The sequence below is a fragment of the Mizuhopecten yessoensis genome, unplaced genomic scaffold (genome assembly GCF_002113885.1).
Source record: "Mizuhopecten yessoensis strain PY_sf001 unplaced genomic scaffold, ASM211388v2 scaffold8139, whole genome shotgun sequence".
Taxonomy (NCBI): domain Eukaryota; kingdom Metazoa; phylum Mollusca; class Bivalvia; order Pectinida; family Pectinidae; genus Mizuhopecten; species Mizuhopecten yessoensis.
The window spans coordinates 48,582-64,411 of NW_018407398.1; the positions used below are offsets into that span (position 1 = coordinate 48,582).

General features: G+C 37.8%; 1 protein-coding gene across 3 annotated transcripts in view; it reads left to right on the top strand.

Annotated features, from left to right (window-relative positions):
• Window positions 1-15,830, top strand: part of LOC110455129 (leucine-rich repeat and IQ domain-containing protein 1-like) — a 40,684-nt gene that overhangs the window by 2,729 nt on the left and 22,125 nt on the right. Inside the window, exons 3-14 of one of the 3 annotated variants that reach the window (XM_021505078.1) lie at window positions 903-1,014; window positions 3,473-3,564; window positions 3,730-3,826; window positions 4,172-4,296; window positions 5,803-5,919; window positions 6,606-6,680; window positions 8,178-8,317; window positions 9,776-9,925; window positions 10,952-11,617; window positions 12,486-12,590; window positions 13,657-13,795; window positions 14,044-14,196. In XM_021505078.1, coding sequence (XP_021360753.1) covers window positions 903-1,014; window positions 3,473-3,564; window positions 3,730-3,826; window positions 4,172-4,296; window positions 5,803-5,919; window positions 6,606-6,680; window positions 8,178-8,317; window positions 9,776-9,925; window positions 10,952-11,617; window positions 12,486-12,590; window positions 13,657-13,795; window positions 14,044-14,196 — 1,971 coding nt within the window. The remainder of the gene's footprint in view (window positions 1-902; window positions 1,015-3,472; window positions 3,565-3,729; window positions 3,827-4,171; window positions 4,297-5,802; window positions 5,920-6,605; window positions 6,681-8,177; window positions 8,318-9,775; window positions 9,926-10,951; window positions 11,618-12,485; window positions 12,591-13,656; window positions 13,796-14,043; window positions 14,197-15,830) is intronic. The other 2 variants (XM_021505080.1, XM_021505079.1) reach the window with 2 other exon arrangements.

Here is a 15,830-nt window from a genome sequence, read left to right on the forward strand (position 1 = left end):
AGTACTAATCTTGTAGAATTGAACCTCTTTTTGACAATTGTATTTTTTCTGAGCAAGAATGGAAGAGAGGTTACATGTACATGTATATAAATACACAATTGAATGCCTTGACCAAGCGATGCTTCAGACCAAATTTGATTTCAAAATTTCCATTTTACAATACTAAAGGAAACACCACATCCTTCATTTAATGTTGAATCCCATTGGTGTTGGTAAAAAATTATTTCTGACTAAGTTTGGTTAAAATCTGATCAGATGTTCAGGAGTGGTAGACTTTCAAAGGTAAAAAAATGATATGCATTACATGGAGGCTGAGTCTTGGCATTACCTTACATGGCCTTTCAGGTTGAACCAAGAACTGCCCCAATAAGGATAAGTATACAAATAAAATAGGATAAATATTATTCATATGCTTTTGTCAGCTTTATCAGTTTATTAGGTGTAATTGGTAATCATGTTTAACTTGAGTTTGTTAATTTTCATATTGAATAAAGAATTAAAGTTCTTTGCATGTATTTTTACCACTTTAGAACTTTACAAACTAATTACCCAGGGTGAGACAACTTTTTATCCCATAATGTTCATATTATATCTGAAAAAAACATATTTCATCTGGAAATACATAATTCCTGTTTCTGATCTGTGAAATAATTGCTGTGATATCACAATTAAAAGAGTGGCCAGTGAAATCACATCCAGATTACCCACCTATGGGTAGCATAAAATGTGTGTTCATCGAAAGTATATGATTTAATACTGTTTGTAACATGCTTTTTTATTGATTTGTATTAAAAATGAGAACATGTTTTGACGACCTTTATCGTCTGCATGCTAAGTCTTTTGACGTTTGAATTCAAGCATTATACTCGACCTAAGAACAGATGACATGGAAATATTTCTAGGATGTGCCACTGGAAATGGACAGTTACTTCAGACTTCTGAACAAACAGACAAAGGCGTTCGAGGAGGAGCTAGAGGAGTGCGATGACCTCATCAACTATCAACATGGCCAGAGTAAGTACATTGGTTCAATGGCCACTGGACCATGGTAAGCAGTCTATCAACTAAACCATTGACCACTGGACCATGGTCAGCAGTCTATCAACTAATTTTAAACCATTGACCACTGGGCCATGGTCATCAGTCTATCAGCTATGTAAACCAATCCAACTACATTTATTAGGAGATAGGAAGGAGTGTGTTGTGAACACATTTGTACGTTTTGATAGTGGGATACTATGGTTATGATAGTGGGGTACCATGGTTATGATAGTGGGATACTATGGTTATGATAGTGGGATACCATGGTTATGATAGTGGGATACTATGGTTATGATATTGGGATACTATGGTTATGATAGTGGGATACCATGGTTATGATAGTGGGATACTATGGTTATGATAGTGGGATACCATGGTTATGATAGTGGGGTACCATGGTAATGATAGTGGGATACCATGGTTATGATAGTGGGATACCATGGTTATGATAGAGGGATACCATGGTTATGATAGAGGGATACCATGGTTATGATAGTGGGATACCATGGTTATCATAGAGGGATACCATGGTTATGATAGTGGGATACCATGGTTATGATAGTGGGATACCATGGTTATGATAGTGGGATACCATGGTTATGATAGTGGGATACCATGGTTATGATAGTGGGATACCATGGTTATGATAGTGGGATACCATGGTTATGATAGTGGGAACCCATGGTTATGATAGTGGGATACCATGGTCATGATAGTGGGATACCATGGTTATGATAGTGGGATACCATGGTTATGATAGTGGGATATCATGGTCATGATAGTGGGATACCATGGTCATGATAGTGGGATACCATGGTTGCGATAGTGGGATACCATGGTTATGATAGTGGGATACCATGGTTATGATAGAGGGATACCATGGTTACTATAGTGGGATACCATGGTTATAATAGTGGGATACCATGATTATGATAGTGGGATACCATTTTAGCTCACCTGGCCCGAAATGGTCATGGTGCGACATCCTCTGTCCATCCGTCATCTGTCCGTCGCCCATCTGTCCAGCATCAACTTCTTTTAAATAACCAATAGGCCAAGGGTGATGCTATTAATCCAGAAGCATACTGGGATGAAAGGCTACCAAGTTTGTTCAAATAAATGACCTTCACCCATATCCAATGTCACTGGGGTTAAATATGTCAAAAACTGAAACGACTCCTCCTCAATAAAAATATGGCTAGGATGATGATATTTAGCCAGTAGCATGCTGGATAAAAGGTATGTAAAGTTAGTTCAAAAGAATGCCATTGAATCATATTTAAGGTCACAGGGGTCAAATATGTTAAAAACTTTAAACAACTTTTTTGAATAACCAAAATGGAAAGGGTGGTGATATTTGACAAATGGTATGCTCAGATGAATATCTATCAAGTTGGTTCATTTGATTAACCTTGACACACTCTCAAGGTCACATCTGGTCAAATTATTGAGCAAGTTGCATTCTTGAATGAAGAGCTATACAGTTTGTTCAACAAAATGTCCATTTTTAAGGTAACAAGTGTGAGATGAATACCAGGTGAGTGTGGCAGTTTTGTATTGATACTGGGATACCATGTTATTGATAGTGGGATACCATGTTATTGATATTGGGATACCATGGTATTGATAGTGGGATACCATGTGTTATTGTTTGTGTGAAACCATGTTATTGATAGTGGGATACCATGTTATTGATAGTTGAATACCATGTAGTGGGATACCATGTTATTGATAGTGGAATACCATGTTATTGATAGTGGAATACCATGTTATTGATAGTGGAATACCATGTTATTGATAGTGGAATACCATGTTATTGATAGTGGAATAATATGTTATTGATAGTGGAATAATATATGTTATTGATAATCGGATACCATGCTATTGATAGTGGATACCTTGTTATTGAAAGTAGAATACCATGTTAATGAACCATGTTAATGATATTGGGATACCATATGTAAATGATAGTGGGATATCATGTTGTTGATAGTGGGATACCATATGTTATTGATAGTGGGATATCATGTTGTTGTTAATGGGATATCATGTTGTTGTTAGTGGGATATCATGTTGTTGTTAGTGGGATATCATGTTATTGATAGTTGGATACCATGTTAATGATAGTGGAATGCCATATGTTATTGATAGTGGAATACCATATGTTATTTATAATCGGATACCATGTTATTGATGGTGGGATACCATGTTATTGAAAGGGGAATACAATATGTCATTGATAGTGGGATACCATGTTATTGATAGTGGGATACCATGTTATTGACAGTGGGATACCATGTTATTGATATTCGGATACCATGTTATTTGGAATACTTGTAAAGCAATGGCTTGTTGTCAGAGTAATCAATATCTACTGCAATCAAATCTTAGTCGGATAACAAAACATTGTGGAAACATTCTAATTGTTTAGACTCCAAGTCCATTGTAGCTGTAGAAGACTTGGAATTATTGAAGGAGGAAGCAAATGCACAAGGCAAAGACCCTGAGGAACTTAGGAGAAAGGTATTGTTTCGGTATTAATAGGATCCAGCAGTTTGAAGTAGTGACAATCTTAAACTAAAAGAAGGTTTTAAATGCATAAAACATCAATCTGTACACCAGCGTTTTAGTAATAAAGTTCAGAGAATGTGAACCTACTGGTAACGTTATGGTTTTGGTATGTATCAGATTTTGGAGGAGATATCAAAGGCCACTGAGGATGAGGATGGTGCTGATCTGGAGCCTATTGTGTTGGCAGGTGTGGATCCAGGGGACCAGGGGCCAGGTCAGTGATGGTTCATACTTACTTTCGGATGGACAACCTAATATAAAGCTTAATAATTCCACACTCAGTAAAGTGAACAGTTTTATTTGACAGAAAAAAATGCACACAAAAAAATTGGATTAAGATAATACTAGAAATGGTAATATCATGTTCAGGAAAGGTGTTTATACTTACTAATATTATCAAAGACTGTGTGCTGGCACAATGACACACCCCGCCAACCACTAGAGAATGAATTAGTTGGAATTTCTTGTGTCACAAATGAATATTAATTTGGTATTAGAATGTTACATTTGTATGAACCTACTGATGTCTGACTGGCTCTGTAACGCTGATTTCCTTCAGGTGGTGGGGATGGACTGGCTTTGGTTCCCGTTGATGAAAGACAGCTGGCTTTTCAACGAGAGATGAGGGAACAGATAGATAATGTGGAGAAACAGTACAGGATCAGAGAGGAGAAGCTGAAAGCTGTAAATGAAGCTTATATACAGTGAATCGTTCATATATATAGGGTCTTACATCAGTTTCCATTTCATATGAGATTTATGAAATGAGTCTATCAATTTTCAATTAAGCGAGCCTCTGGCTCATATGAAATGGAACCTCATGTATTTCATATAAAATGAAAACGAGTGAAAGATCCTTTTTATCACATAATCAAGATTTGTGACATTTATTCGTGTAAAAACGACAATTTTCATGCCACCTTGAAATGTAAAAAGCCGCCATTTTGACTCCGGTGTGTAAGTCTTGTGACGTCATGTACTTGTCCTAGGCGTGACGTCACAATTGAAACGATTGAAACTTACAACCAATCACTGATAGGTCATATTACATGGGTTAATACGCAAACAAATATGACATGAGTATATTCACTGGATAACACAGTACATTATGTGATAAAAATGAGTCTTACAGGCTACATTTAAGATGTTATTTAACATCTGACCCAATTGTATGAGCTCCTATTTTATCATAATAATTTCAGATAAAGGTTTGGGTGTTAAATTTCTACAAAAATTAAGGAAGAGGCTGTCATTGTTATAAAGGTAGAGGCTGTCATTGTTATAAAGGTAGAGGCTGTCATTGTTTTAAACGTGATGTCCACTTCCACTACAGGGTTTGTTTTTCCTTCTATATATGTGATAAGGCTATAAAAAGAAGTTTTTATGACCTAGAGTTACTTCCCTTCTCATAGTTATCATCCCTCATTTTGATGCTATGTATTAAAAACTCCTGGATAGCATCATAGGTAAAGTGTACTGTTGGCACTGCTTTTGAACCCTGTATATTTTGTTTGTTTTCATAAAGTTTTGATTTTAATACTCAAATTTTGAAACAATTGTAAGATGGATTGCAAGGTGTGATTTATAGGAAATACTTTTGTTAAAATATATATTAACTTTTGCTTTGCATCCTTCCATTGCAATGCATTGAGAAAGTAAATGTTGTTATGAGACTATAATAACATTTGCTATTGTAATGTAATCAGTCTTTTTTGTGACTTCATCAATTTCATTGTTTTCAACACTTAATCTGCTGTTCAAAGACCTGTTATAAGATCATAACTACTCTATCAAAATGTAAATATAACTAATGAATGTTTAAGCAAATATTGTTATGGTTCTATAACACACGTTTCTATTACTGACAAACTTTAATAAAGCCCTACCACGAGGCTTTATTAAGTTTGTCATCAATAGCAATGTGTGTTATAGGACCATAACAACATTTGCTAAAACATTCATTGTTTAAATAAACACATATTTCATAATTATGACAGTGGTAATAACTTATTTTAATGAGATGGTATGCTCTACCTTCAAAGAATTGGTTTATAAATCCTTACCATAACCTATTTGGGCCTCAGCTTCATATATTATTTTCCACTTTTATATAATCAATATTGACATTACCTTATAAGCAAGCATCACTTTTAAAATGTGGCATTCAATGACTTTTTGTTATTGCTATAGGCTTTGGAAGGAGAGAGAAAAGAGGCGGACTTAATAAATAGGGAAGTGGAGGAACAACGTCAACAAAAACGTAAACAACTGGAGAGGGAGGTCACCACTTTAGCGAAGGAAAGACTGGTAAGTACACAGCACTACCAGCTCTAAGATCACTACCAGATCTGGAACTGTAGTTAAGTCATCTTTTAATAATTCGTTATTATAAATTGTCAAGAGAATCAAACACAAAATAGATATAATAAGGGATATGTGTCTTTGCTTCCTTTGTAGAAAATACTTAACATCATGTCGTATAATGGCAATTTCCAGTTAATATCATGTTGATTCACCATTTTCCTGCTATATAATCTATGTAATTCTATTGTGTTATAGCCACTTGTTTTGATGTGGATTTCACTTAATATCCCTTTATTTAGGCCACTGTCACTCTAATTCTGCAGGGGGACGGGGGACATGTTTACCCATTCCGCCCCTTAGTTGCAAATGTCAGTTTTGACAGATGACTTTGCTGATTTGGCCCACTACGGCTTAGTGTGCTGTCTCCAGCGGTTAAGAGTTGAAACACTGGTCATTTACACTCTTTGCTTGACAACAGAATATGCGAAAGCTTGCAAAATAAGTTTTCAATTCCTGTTTGTGTTTTCTGTAAATGTTATACAGGTTCATATAATGGTTTTATCCCACAAATGAGAAGGGAAGTCTACCGTATTCTGAAAAATTAATTGATGGACAGTACAATCTACTGAGTCAAAAATGTGATGTTTCTAAAATGAACCTTACCTGTAGATATGTGCTCACTGTTGTAGGTGAAGCAGGAGATACTGGAGAAAGAGGAGAGAGAAAGTCTTGGACTACAAGAGTCAGCACACCGACAGCACCAGGTACTAGATAGTGTCACTAACCATCAATTATCTCCAGACTTTTCTTGGAAATAAAAGTTTTTTCCCAAAGCAGGTTTCACCATTATTGATCCTTCATTTATCTGTAACAATCTTGACAACTTTTTGAAATTTTCATGGGGGAGATCACACATGCTCAGAATTAAAAGCATAAATAAAATGTGTGAATATAGACCCTAGAGAAAAAATAACACTTTTAAATGTCATCTTTGGAGCTGTTCTTTAAGATGAAACCAAAATATCTTGGAAAATAGTAATAGTTCAGCAATGATTGAAATGCTCAAGTTTGTGTAATTGCAATGGAAATTCAAACTCCCCTACAACACACTTCAGACTTCCCCTACAACACACTTCAGACTTCCCCTACAACACACTTCAGACTTCCCCTACAACACACTTCAGACTTCCCCTACAACACACTTCAGACTTCCCCTACAACACACTTCAGACTTCCCCTACAACACACTTCAGACTTCCCCTACAACACACTTCAGACTTCCCCTACAACACACTTCAGACTTCCCCTACAACACACTTCAGACTTCCCCTACAACACACTTCAGACTTCCCCTACAACACACTTCAGACTTCCCCTACAACACACTTCAGACTTCCCCTACAACACACTTCAGACTTCCCCTACAACACACTTCAGACTTCCCCTACAACACACTTCAGACTTCCCCTACAACACACTTCAGACTTCCCCTACAACACACTTCAGACTTCCCCTACAACACACTTCAGACTTCCCCTACAACACACTTCAGACTTCCCCTACAACACACTTCAGACTTCCCCTACAACACACTTCAGACTTCCCCTACAACACACTTCAGACTTCCCCTACAACACACTTCAGACTTCCCCTACAACACACTTCAGACTTCCCCTACAACACACTTCAGACTTCCCCTACAACACACTTCAGACTTCCCCTACAACACACTTCAGACTTCCCCTACAACACACTTCAGACTTCCCCTACAACACACTTCAGACTTCCCCTACAACACACTTCAGACTTCCCCTACAACACACTTCAGACTTCCCCTACAACACACTTCAGACTTCCCCTACAACACACTTCAGACTTCCCCTACAACACACTTCAGACTTCCCCTACAACACACTTCAGACTTCCCCTACAACACACTTCAGACTTCCCCTACAACACACTTCAGACTTCCCCTACAACACACTTCAGACTTCCCCTACAACACACTTCAGACTTCCCCTACAACACACTTCAGACTTCCCCTACAACACACTTCAGATTTCCTCTACAACTAAATTCAAACTCCAAAAAACAAGATGATGCTGATTGTGAACACACTGAAAAGGCATTTACTTATATAACACAAATATTATCATCTCCATGTGGAAAACAATTGCTGTTTTAGTACTTGTACAATAACTATTGAAAGACTTAAAACATTCTGTTCATAATCTACATGTGAATTTTTCTGTTGGTTGAAGGAAAATCTGAAGAAGATAACTGAAGAAATAGAGACTGAACACAAAGCTTATGAGGAGGGACGAAAACAGGAGGAAACAAAAAGGCAACAGAGGAGGGAACAGGCAGCCACAAAAATACAATGTATCTTTAGGGGCTACAGGTTAGTGGCATATAACATGGGGAACAGGAGGCCAAGGAAATACAATGTATCTTTAGGGGCTACAGGTTAGTGGCATATAACATAGGGGAACAGGAGGCTATGAAAATACAATGTATCTTTAGGGGCTACAGGTTAGTGGCATATAACATAGGGGAACAGGAGGCCACGGAAATACAATGTATCTTTAGGGGCTACAGGTTAGTGGCATATAACATAGGGGAACAGGAGGCCACGGAAATACAATGTATCTTTAGGGGCTACAGGTTAGTGGCATATAACATAGGGGAACAGGAGGCCACGGAAATACAATGTATCTTTAGGGGCTACAGGTTAGTGGCATATAACATAGGGGAACAGGAGGCCACGGAAATACAATGTATCTTTAGGGGCTACAGGTTAGTGGCATATAACATAGGGGAACAGGAGGCCACGGAAATACAATGTATCTTTAGGGGCTACAGGTTAGTGGCATATAACATAGGGGAACAGGAGGCCACGGAAATACAATGTATCTTTAGGGGCTACAGGTTAGTGGCATATAACATAGGGGAACAGGAGGCCACGGAAATACAATGTATCTTTAGGGGCTACAGGTTAGTGGCATATAACATAGGGGAACAGGAGGCCACGGAAATACAATGTATCTTTAGGGGTTACAGGTTAGAGGCATATAACATAGGGGAACAGGAGGCCACATGAATACAATGTATCTTTAGGGGCTACAGGTTAGTGGCATATAACATAGGGGAACAGGAGGCCACGGAAATACAATGTATCTTTAGGGGCTACAGGTTAGTGGCATATAACATAGGGGAACAGGAGGCCACAGAAATACAATTTATCTTTAGGGGCTACAGGTTAATGGCATATAACATAGGGGAACAGGAGGCCACGAAAATACAATGTATCTTTAGGGGCTATAGGTTAGTGGCATATAACATAGGGGAACAGGAGGCCAAGGAAATACAATGTATCTTTAGGGGCTACAGGTTAATGGCATATAACATAGGGGAACAGGAGGCCACAAAAATACAATGTATCTTTAGGGGCTACAGGTTAGTGGCATATAACATCGGGGAACAGGAGGCCACGGAAATACAATGTATCTTTAGGGGCTATAGGTTAGTGGCATATAACATAGGGCAACAGGAGGCCACAAAAATACAATGTATCTTTAGGGGCTACAGGTTAGTGGCATCAGAAACACACATGATGTATTTTCCATGGGAAAAATGTTCCTTCAGATAAAATATGAATGTTATTGGAGAAAGTGATGATTAGTTATCACATTTATCTCACTTGAGTTAGTTCATTTTCAAATCGTAAAAGACACACGGTAAACCTCGTGTCTTTATACAGATTAACTAAGTCTAGTTAGACAAACCTGATAATCAACCATCACTCGTTGCGAAACTTCTATACATACAATTGTGTGTATTGTATTACTGTTTATTTCAGTGTAAGGAAAGAAAACAAAGCCATAAAAGACATCCTAGAGGAGAAAGCTGAAGTCAGGAAAAAGGAACAGGAAGAGGGAAAAATACAAGAGGCAGAACAGATGATCCAACAACGTAGGCAGGTGAAGGAGGAAGAGGAAGAAATTAAAAGGTAAACTCTTCACTTAGAGATTCTAAACAATATTTAAAATATTGTATTTCACTGTAAAACTTCATAAGTTAGCAATCACTTGAAATGTATCACCCTCAAATAATACACAAAAATATCTAACAGTCCAATAAAAAAAATCAGATTTGAAATATTATCTTTATCATTAAACTAATGAAGCTAAATGTAATTCTATCCATTATGTAATGAATATATTATGGTATGGGGAGCGTCTGTCCATCTGTCCACACTGAAGCTAAGTTCAAACTTGAGCAAAATCCGAATAAATTAGCGTACTGTGCTCTGATTGGTCAATTTTCAAACATTGGCTCCACAAGATAACTTGCTTAGATATCAATAAATTTTATGAAACTTCGCTTGCATGTACATTATCTAAAGACTGAGGCATAGTTCGAAGTTGAGCAAAATCGGTGCATAATTAATTAGAACACTATGCTCTGATTAGTTGACGGTTTCTGCACAATAACTTTGTCAAATGTGACAGGATTCTGAGGAAACTTTGTCAATATTTATGATATTACAATGACTTAAAGGTGAGCAAAATATGCACATAATTAATGAGCATGCTGCTATCTGATTGGTCGACAGTTACCACTCAGTAACTTATTTAAATATGGCAGTATTCTGATGAGACTTGGTCAATATTAATATTTTGTCTAATATGTAAAATCTGCCAGTAATTAATAAACAATTGGAATATTGTTGGTTTTCATGCAATAAGATGAATCGATTATTGACAAAAAGGGGCAATTTCAATGTTATTTTCATGGTTTGAAATATATACAAAAAGAGACAAATCCTATGAAAATCAAAGTTGTATAGGTCATAAAGGATAAAGTTGCTCAAGTACACTATTAGAAATAGTTCTAACCTTCATTTACGAACAACAATGCATCAGAAGGATTTAAATATGTCAGATTGGCATTACACAGGTGTATATTGTTCCGTCCTGTGGTACTCTTTTTTTGGGTTGTTTATCTGGAATTTGTACATATTAACCTATTTCAGGCTTAAAGTGGAAGAAAAAGAAAGGGAAAAGGAAGAAAAGAAACAAAAAAAGGAAGAGGAAGAAAGAGAGAAAGAGGAAAAGAGGCGAAAAAAAGAGGAAGAAAAGAGGAAAAAAGAGGAACAGAAAAAGTTAGAAAAAGAAAGAGAATTAGAAGAAAAAAGAAGGAAAAAGGAAGAAGAGGAAAAAAGAAAACTAGAAGAAAAACTGAAAAAGGAAGAAGAAAGAAAACGCCTGGAAGCTGAAGAAGAACGAAAGAAAGAGGTAGTCAGAAAATTGAAAGAACAAAAAGAACTTGAAGAGGAGAAAGAAAAAGAGAGAAAATTACTAGAGGCAATGCAAAAAGAGGAAAAAAGGAAAAAGGAAGAAGCAGAAAAGCTTGAGATAGAGAGAAAACAGAAAGAGGAGAAAGAGAGAAAGCTACAAGAGGTAAGCAAACAGGAGGAGGAGAGAGAGAAAAAGCTGCAAGAGGCAGAAAAGCAAAAACAGAACGAGGAACAACAAATAATAGAAAAGGAAAAGACAGAAAAACAAGTGAGTTTAAAGCAGAGTGTTGAGCTAGCTACTCCACGAAGTAGTAGACGGGAAGGAGGAACAAGTAGCCGATCAAGTAAACACAGTGACATAAGTCAACTTACCGAGGGTACAGACCAGGAAGAGAAGAAAAGGTAACTCCAATGGTTCTATATTACATGGTCCATACATTATTAGGGCCCTGCATCGATTACTCTGTCTCTCCATCTGTCCATCCACTAGTGAACTCCTATATGAAGATCTTCTCTTACATTTCAAGTCCAATTCCAATGAAACTTTCCACATATAGTGTTTACCACCTGAAGTTGTTCACCTGTCACCACTATTAGCAGTAGAGTTATGCCCCTTTTTGTGAAAATCGTTATTCTGATAGTTGAATTCAATTCAAGATATTTGATTGATTCTGATAGGTTGATTGCTTTGCGATATATCTTATGAAGATATGATTGGATTTTGATCAAACTTGGCTGGAGTACTATTTATTAAATTCTCTCACTCAGATTCCATGCTTAGCAAATTCTGGGTATATTTAATGAGGCTGCTGTGTTTTTATTTGCTAATTGCTTATTGTATGATATCTTGCCTTTCACCAGCCAGTGAGGGTTTATTTCCCCGATTGGATGTGAAAAGGTATGGGGTCACCTGCCCGACCACGGTGGTTCTCTCCATGTAATCTAGTTTATTGCTGAATTAAGAACCCTGCGCTAACATCCGGGCCAACAAGAGTGATTAATATAAGTTGCAATAACTTGTTTCGTAATTGTTGTAAGATAAAGTTTATATTTAAGATAAAGTTTTGCCAGTTTTCAAAAGGAGTTTGATGCTTGACATATTCCTAATATTTATTTTGATGAGGCTGCTGCAGTCTGGTCAAGTGTATGTTTTATCATATGATTATCAGTTTTTGTTCAAGCTTGTCTGGTATACTGCTTACTCAAGTCCCTCCCCGGGTGGTAGTACGGTCTTGCACGGATGATAGATTATGATGGTATATATATACAGTTTTATATTACACAGGAAAAGTGAACAGAGAGCCATGATGCTGGGTCTGCCAGACAGAGCTGAGGTACGGAGACTGCAGTGGATCAACTCCTGTATTCCTTGGAGGTAAAATGACATTATCAAGCCTGATATTTCTGACATTGTATATTTGCCATGGTTTCAAAGGACCAATGTGAGCTATGCCATACCGTGGCGTCGATCGGCCGTCTGAAAACAGTTTTGTTCAGACAACTCCTTCTGAACCATTGTTTGGAATTCAAAAACAAAATGAATGTAAGCATCTCTATGTGGTGGGGATTCAAAATTGTAAAAAAGTAGAGCCTGATCGACTGGGGGCTGCAAGCTGGGCAAAAAAGGGGTAATGTAGCCATATTGATATAATCGACTTCTCTGAAACTGAGAAAAGGATATCAACCAAATTTGCTTGCATCCTTAGGTGGTTGGGATTCAAAATAAATTGTAGAAATGGAAGGGCAAGACCAAAAGGGGATATTTGGCCATATTGCTTTAAGCGATTTCTTCTCTGGAATAAAGTGATGGCTTTCAACAATAGTTGGTAGGAAGCATTCTTAGGAGGTAAGGATTTAAAATTACACCAAATTAAGGGCTGACCCCAGATCTGAGGGGTAGGGACAAAAAGCATTTTTAACTTTGACATTATCAGGTTCCCAACTCTATAACAGTTTATATAATTCCTGAGCATCAAGAAGCAAACACGATCATAATATAAGAATTGAACCTAGGGTCTGGCCCCACCCCTAGGGACTTAATTCCTGAACCATAACTTTGACATTATCGAGGTCCCCACCTCATAACCATATATACCATTGCTTGGCATTAAGAGTCCACACAATCATGATAAATTAAATTTGACCCTTGGGTCTGGCACCACCCCTAGGCACTTAATTATTGGGTCATAACTTTCAAATGGTTGAGATCCCAAACCCATAGCCATTTATACCATTGCTGGGCATAAAGATCCAGGTGAGTGATACATGCGCTCTAGGCCTCTTGTTTTTTGTTTTCTTTCTTGGAGATATATTGGACTTGATCCAGATTATATGAAATATTGTGCAAATTTTCTTGTCATTTCAAGTTACAGATAGACCTTCCATGGTATTTTGTCTGTGTTTGTTTGGTTGCAATATCATTCTGTTATTATGTCTGACAGTAAAGTAAGCAATGAACCGTGGAAGTTGAAGACTGCCACCACTAAGAAGCCATCAAGACGACCAGCCTCTGCCAAGAAGTTAGAACCACTCGACAAGTACATCATCACTTCAGCTGCTCAGGTTGACACGCTCAGACAGGTACTTTGTCCCAAACATAATGTCCTAAAAATAAATTGCCTTGTTATCTAACCTTTCTTGTTGTGGAAGAATTAACTGTTTCTATAGTGGTAAATTTTGATGAGTCTTATAACAGTAATGTTTGTGAAACAATGAATTTGTGTATTCCATACCAAAGCTAACATATCTTGTCAAACATATATAGAGGCTGTATCAGGTGTTTTTTAAAGTTGACTTTTATATCAACCAGATATTTTTCTGTGTTATAGGTGACCACAGTCAAATTGCAGGACTTGCCTGGCTGTGACGTGTCCACTCTTGGTCAGTGCTGGGGCCTCAAGTACCTATCAATGACAAACTGTAACCTAGTGGCAGTGGATGGTCTACAGTCCTGTAAACAGCTTCAATTTGTTCACTTCAAGGTAGGGTAACTTGTCCACTTCACTGTAGTGTAACTTGTCCACTTCACTGTAGGGTGACTTGTCCACTTTACTGTAGGGTAACTTGTCCACTTCACTGTAGGGTAACTTGGCCACTTCACTGTAGTATAACTGTGCACTTCACTGTAGTGTAACTTGTCAACTTCACTGTAGTATAACTGTCCATTTCACTGTAGGGTAACTTGTCCAGTGCACTCTAGTATAACTGTCCATTTCACTGTAGGGTAACTTGTCCAACTCACTGTAGGGTAATTTGTCCACTTCACTGTAATGTTACTGTTGTACTTCACTGTAGGGTAACTTGTCTACTTCACTGTAGGGTAACTTGTCCGCTTCTCTGTAGGGTAATTTGTCCACTTCTTTGTAGGGTGACTTGTCCACTTCACTGTAGGGTTACTTGTCCACTTCACTGTAGGGTCATTTGTCCACTTCACTGTAGTGTAACCTGTCCACTTCACTGTAGGGTAATCTGTCCACTTTACTGTAGGGTAACTTATCCACTTCACTGTAGTGTAACTTTTCCACTTCACTGTAGGGTAATTTGTCCACTTCTTTGTAGGGTGACTTGTCTACTTCACTGGAGAGTAACTTGTCCACTTCACTGTAGTGTAATTTGTCCACTTCACTGTAATGTTACTGTTGTACTTCACTGTAGGGTAACTTGTCAACTTCAATGTAGGGTACTTTGTCCACTTCACTGTAGTGTAATTTGTCCACTTCACTGTAAGGTAACTTGTCCACTTCACTGTATGGTAATTTGTCCACTTAACTGTAGGGTAATTTGTCAACTTCACTGTAGGGTAACTTGTCCACCTCTCTGTAGGGTAATTTGTCCACTTCTTTGTAGGGTGACTTGTCTACTTCACTGTAGGGAAATTTGTCCACTTCACTGTAGGGGAACTTGTCCACTTCACTGTAGGGGGACTTGACCACTTCACTGTAGGGTAACTTGGCCACTTCACTGTAGGGTAACTTGTTCACTTCACTGTAGTGTAACTTGTACACTTCACTGTAGGGTAACTTTTCCACTTCATTGTAGGGTAATTTGTCCACTTCACTGTAAGGTAACTTGTCCACTTCACTGTATGGTAATTTGTCCACTTAACTGTAGGGTAATTTGTCAACTTCACTGTAGGGTAACTTGTCAAATTAACTGTAGGGTAATTTGTCCACTTTACTGTAGTGTAACTTGTCCACTTAACTGTAGGGTAATTTGTCAACTTCACTGTAGTGTAACTTGTCAACTTCACTGTAGTATAACTGTCCACTTCACTGTAGGGTGACTTGTCCACTTTACTGTAGGGTTACTTGTCCACTTCACTGTAGGGTGACTTGTTCACTTCACTGTAGGGTAACTTGTCTACTTCACTGTAGGGTAATTTGTCGACTTCACTGTAGTGTAACTTGTCAACTTCACTGTAGTATAACTGTCCACTTCACTGTAGGGTAACTTGTTCACTTCACTGTAGTGTAACTTGTGCGCTTCACGGTAGTGTAACTGTCCATTTCACTGTAGTGTAACCGGTCCACTTAACTGTAGTGTAACTTGTCCACTTAACTGTAGGGAAACTTGTCCACTTCACTGTAGGGAAACTTGTCCATTTCACTGTAGTGTA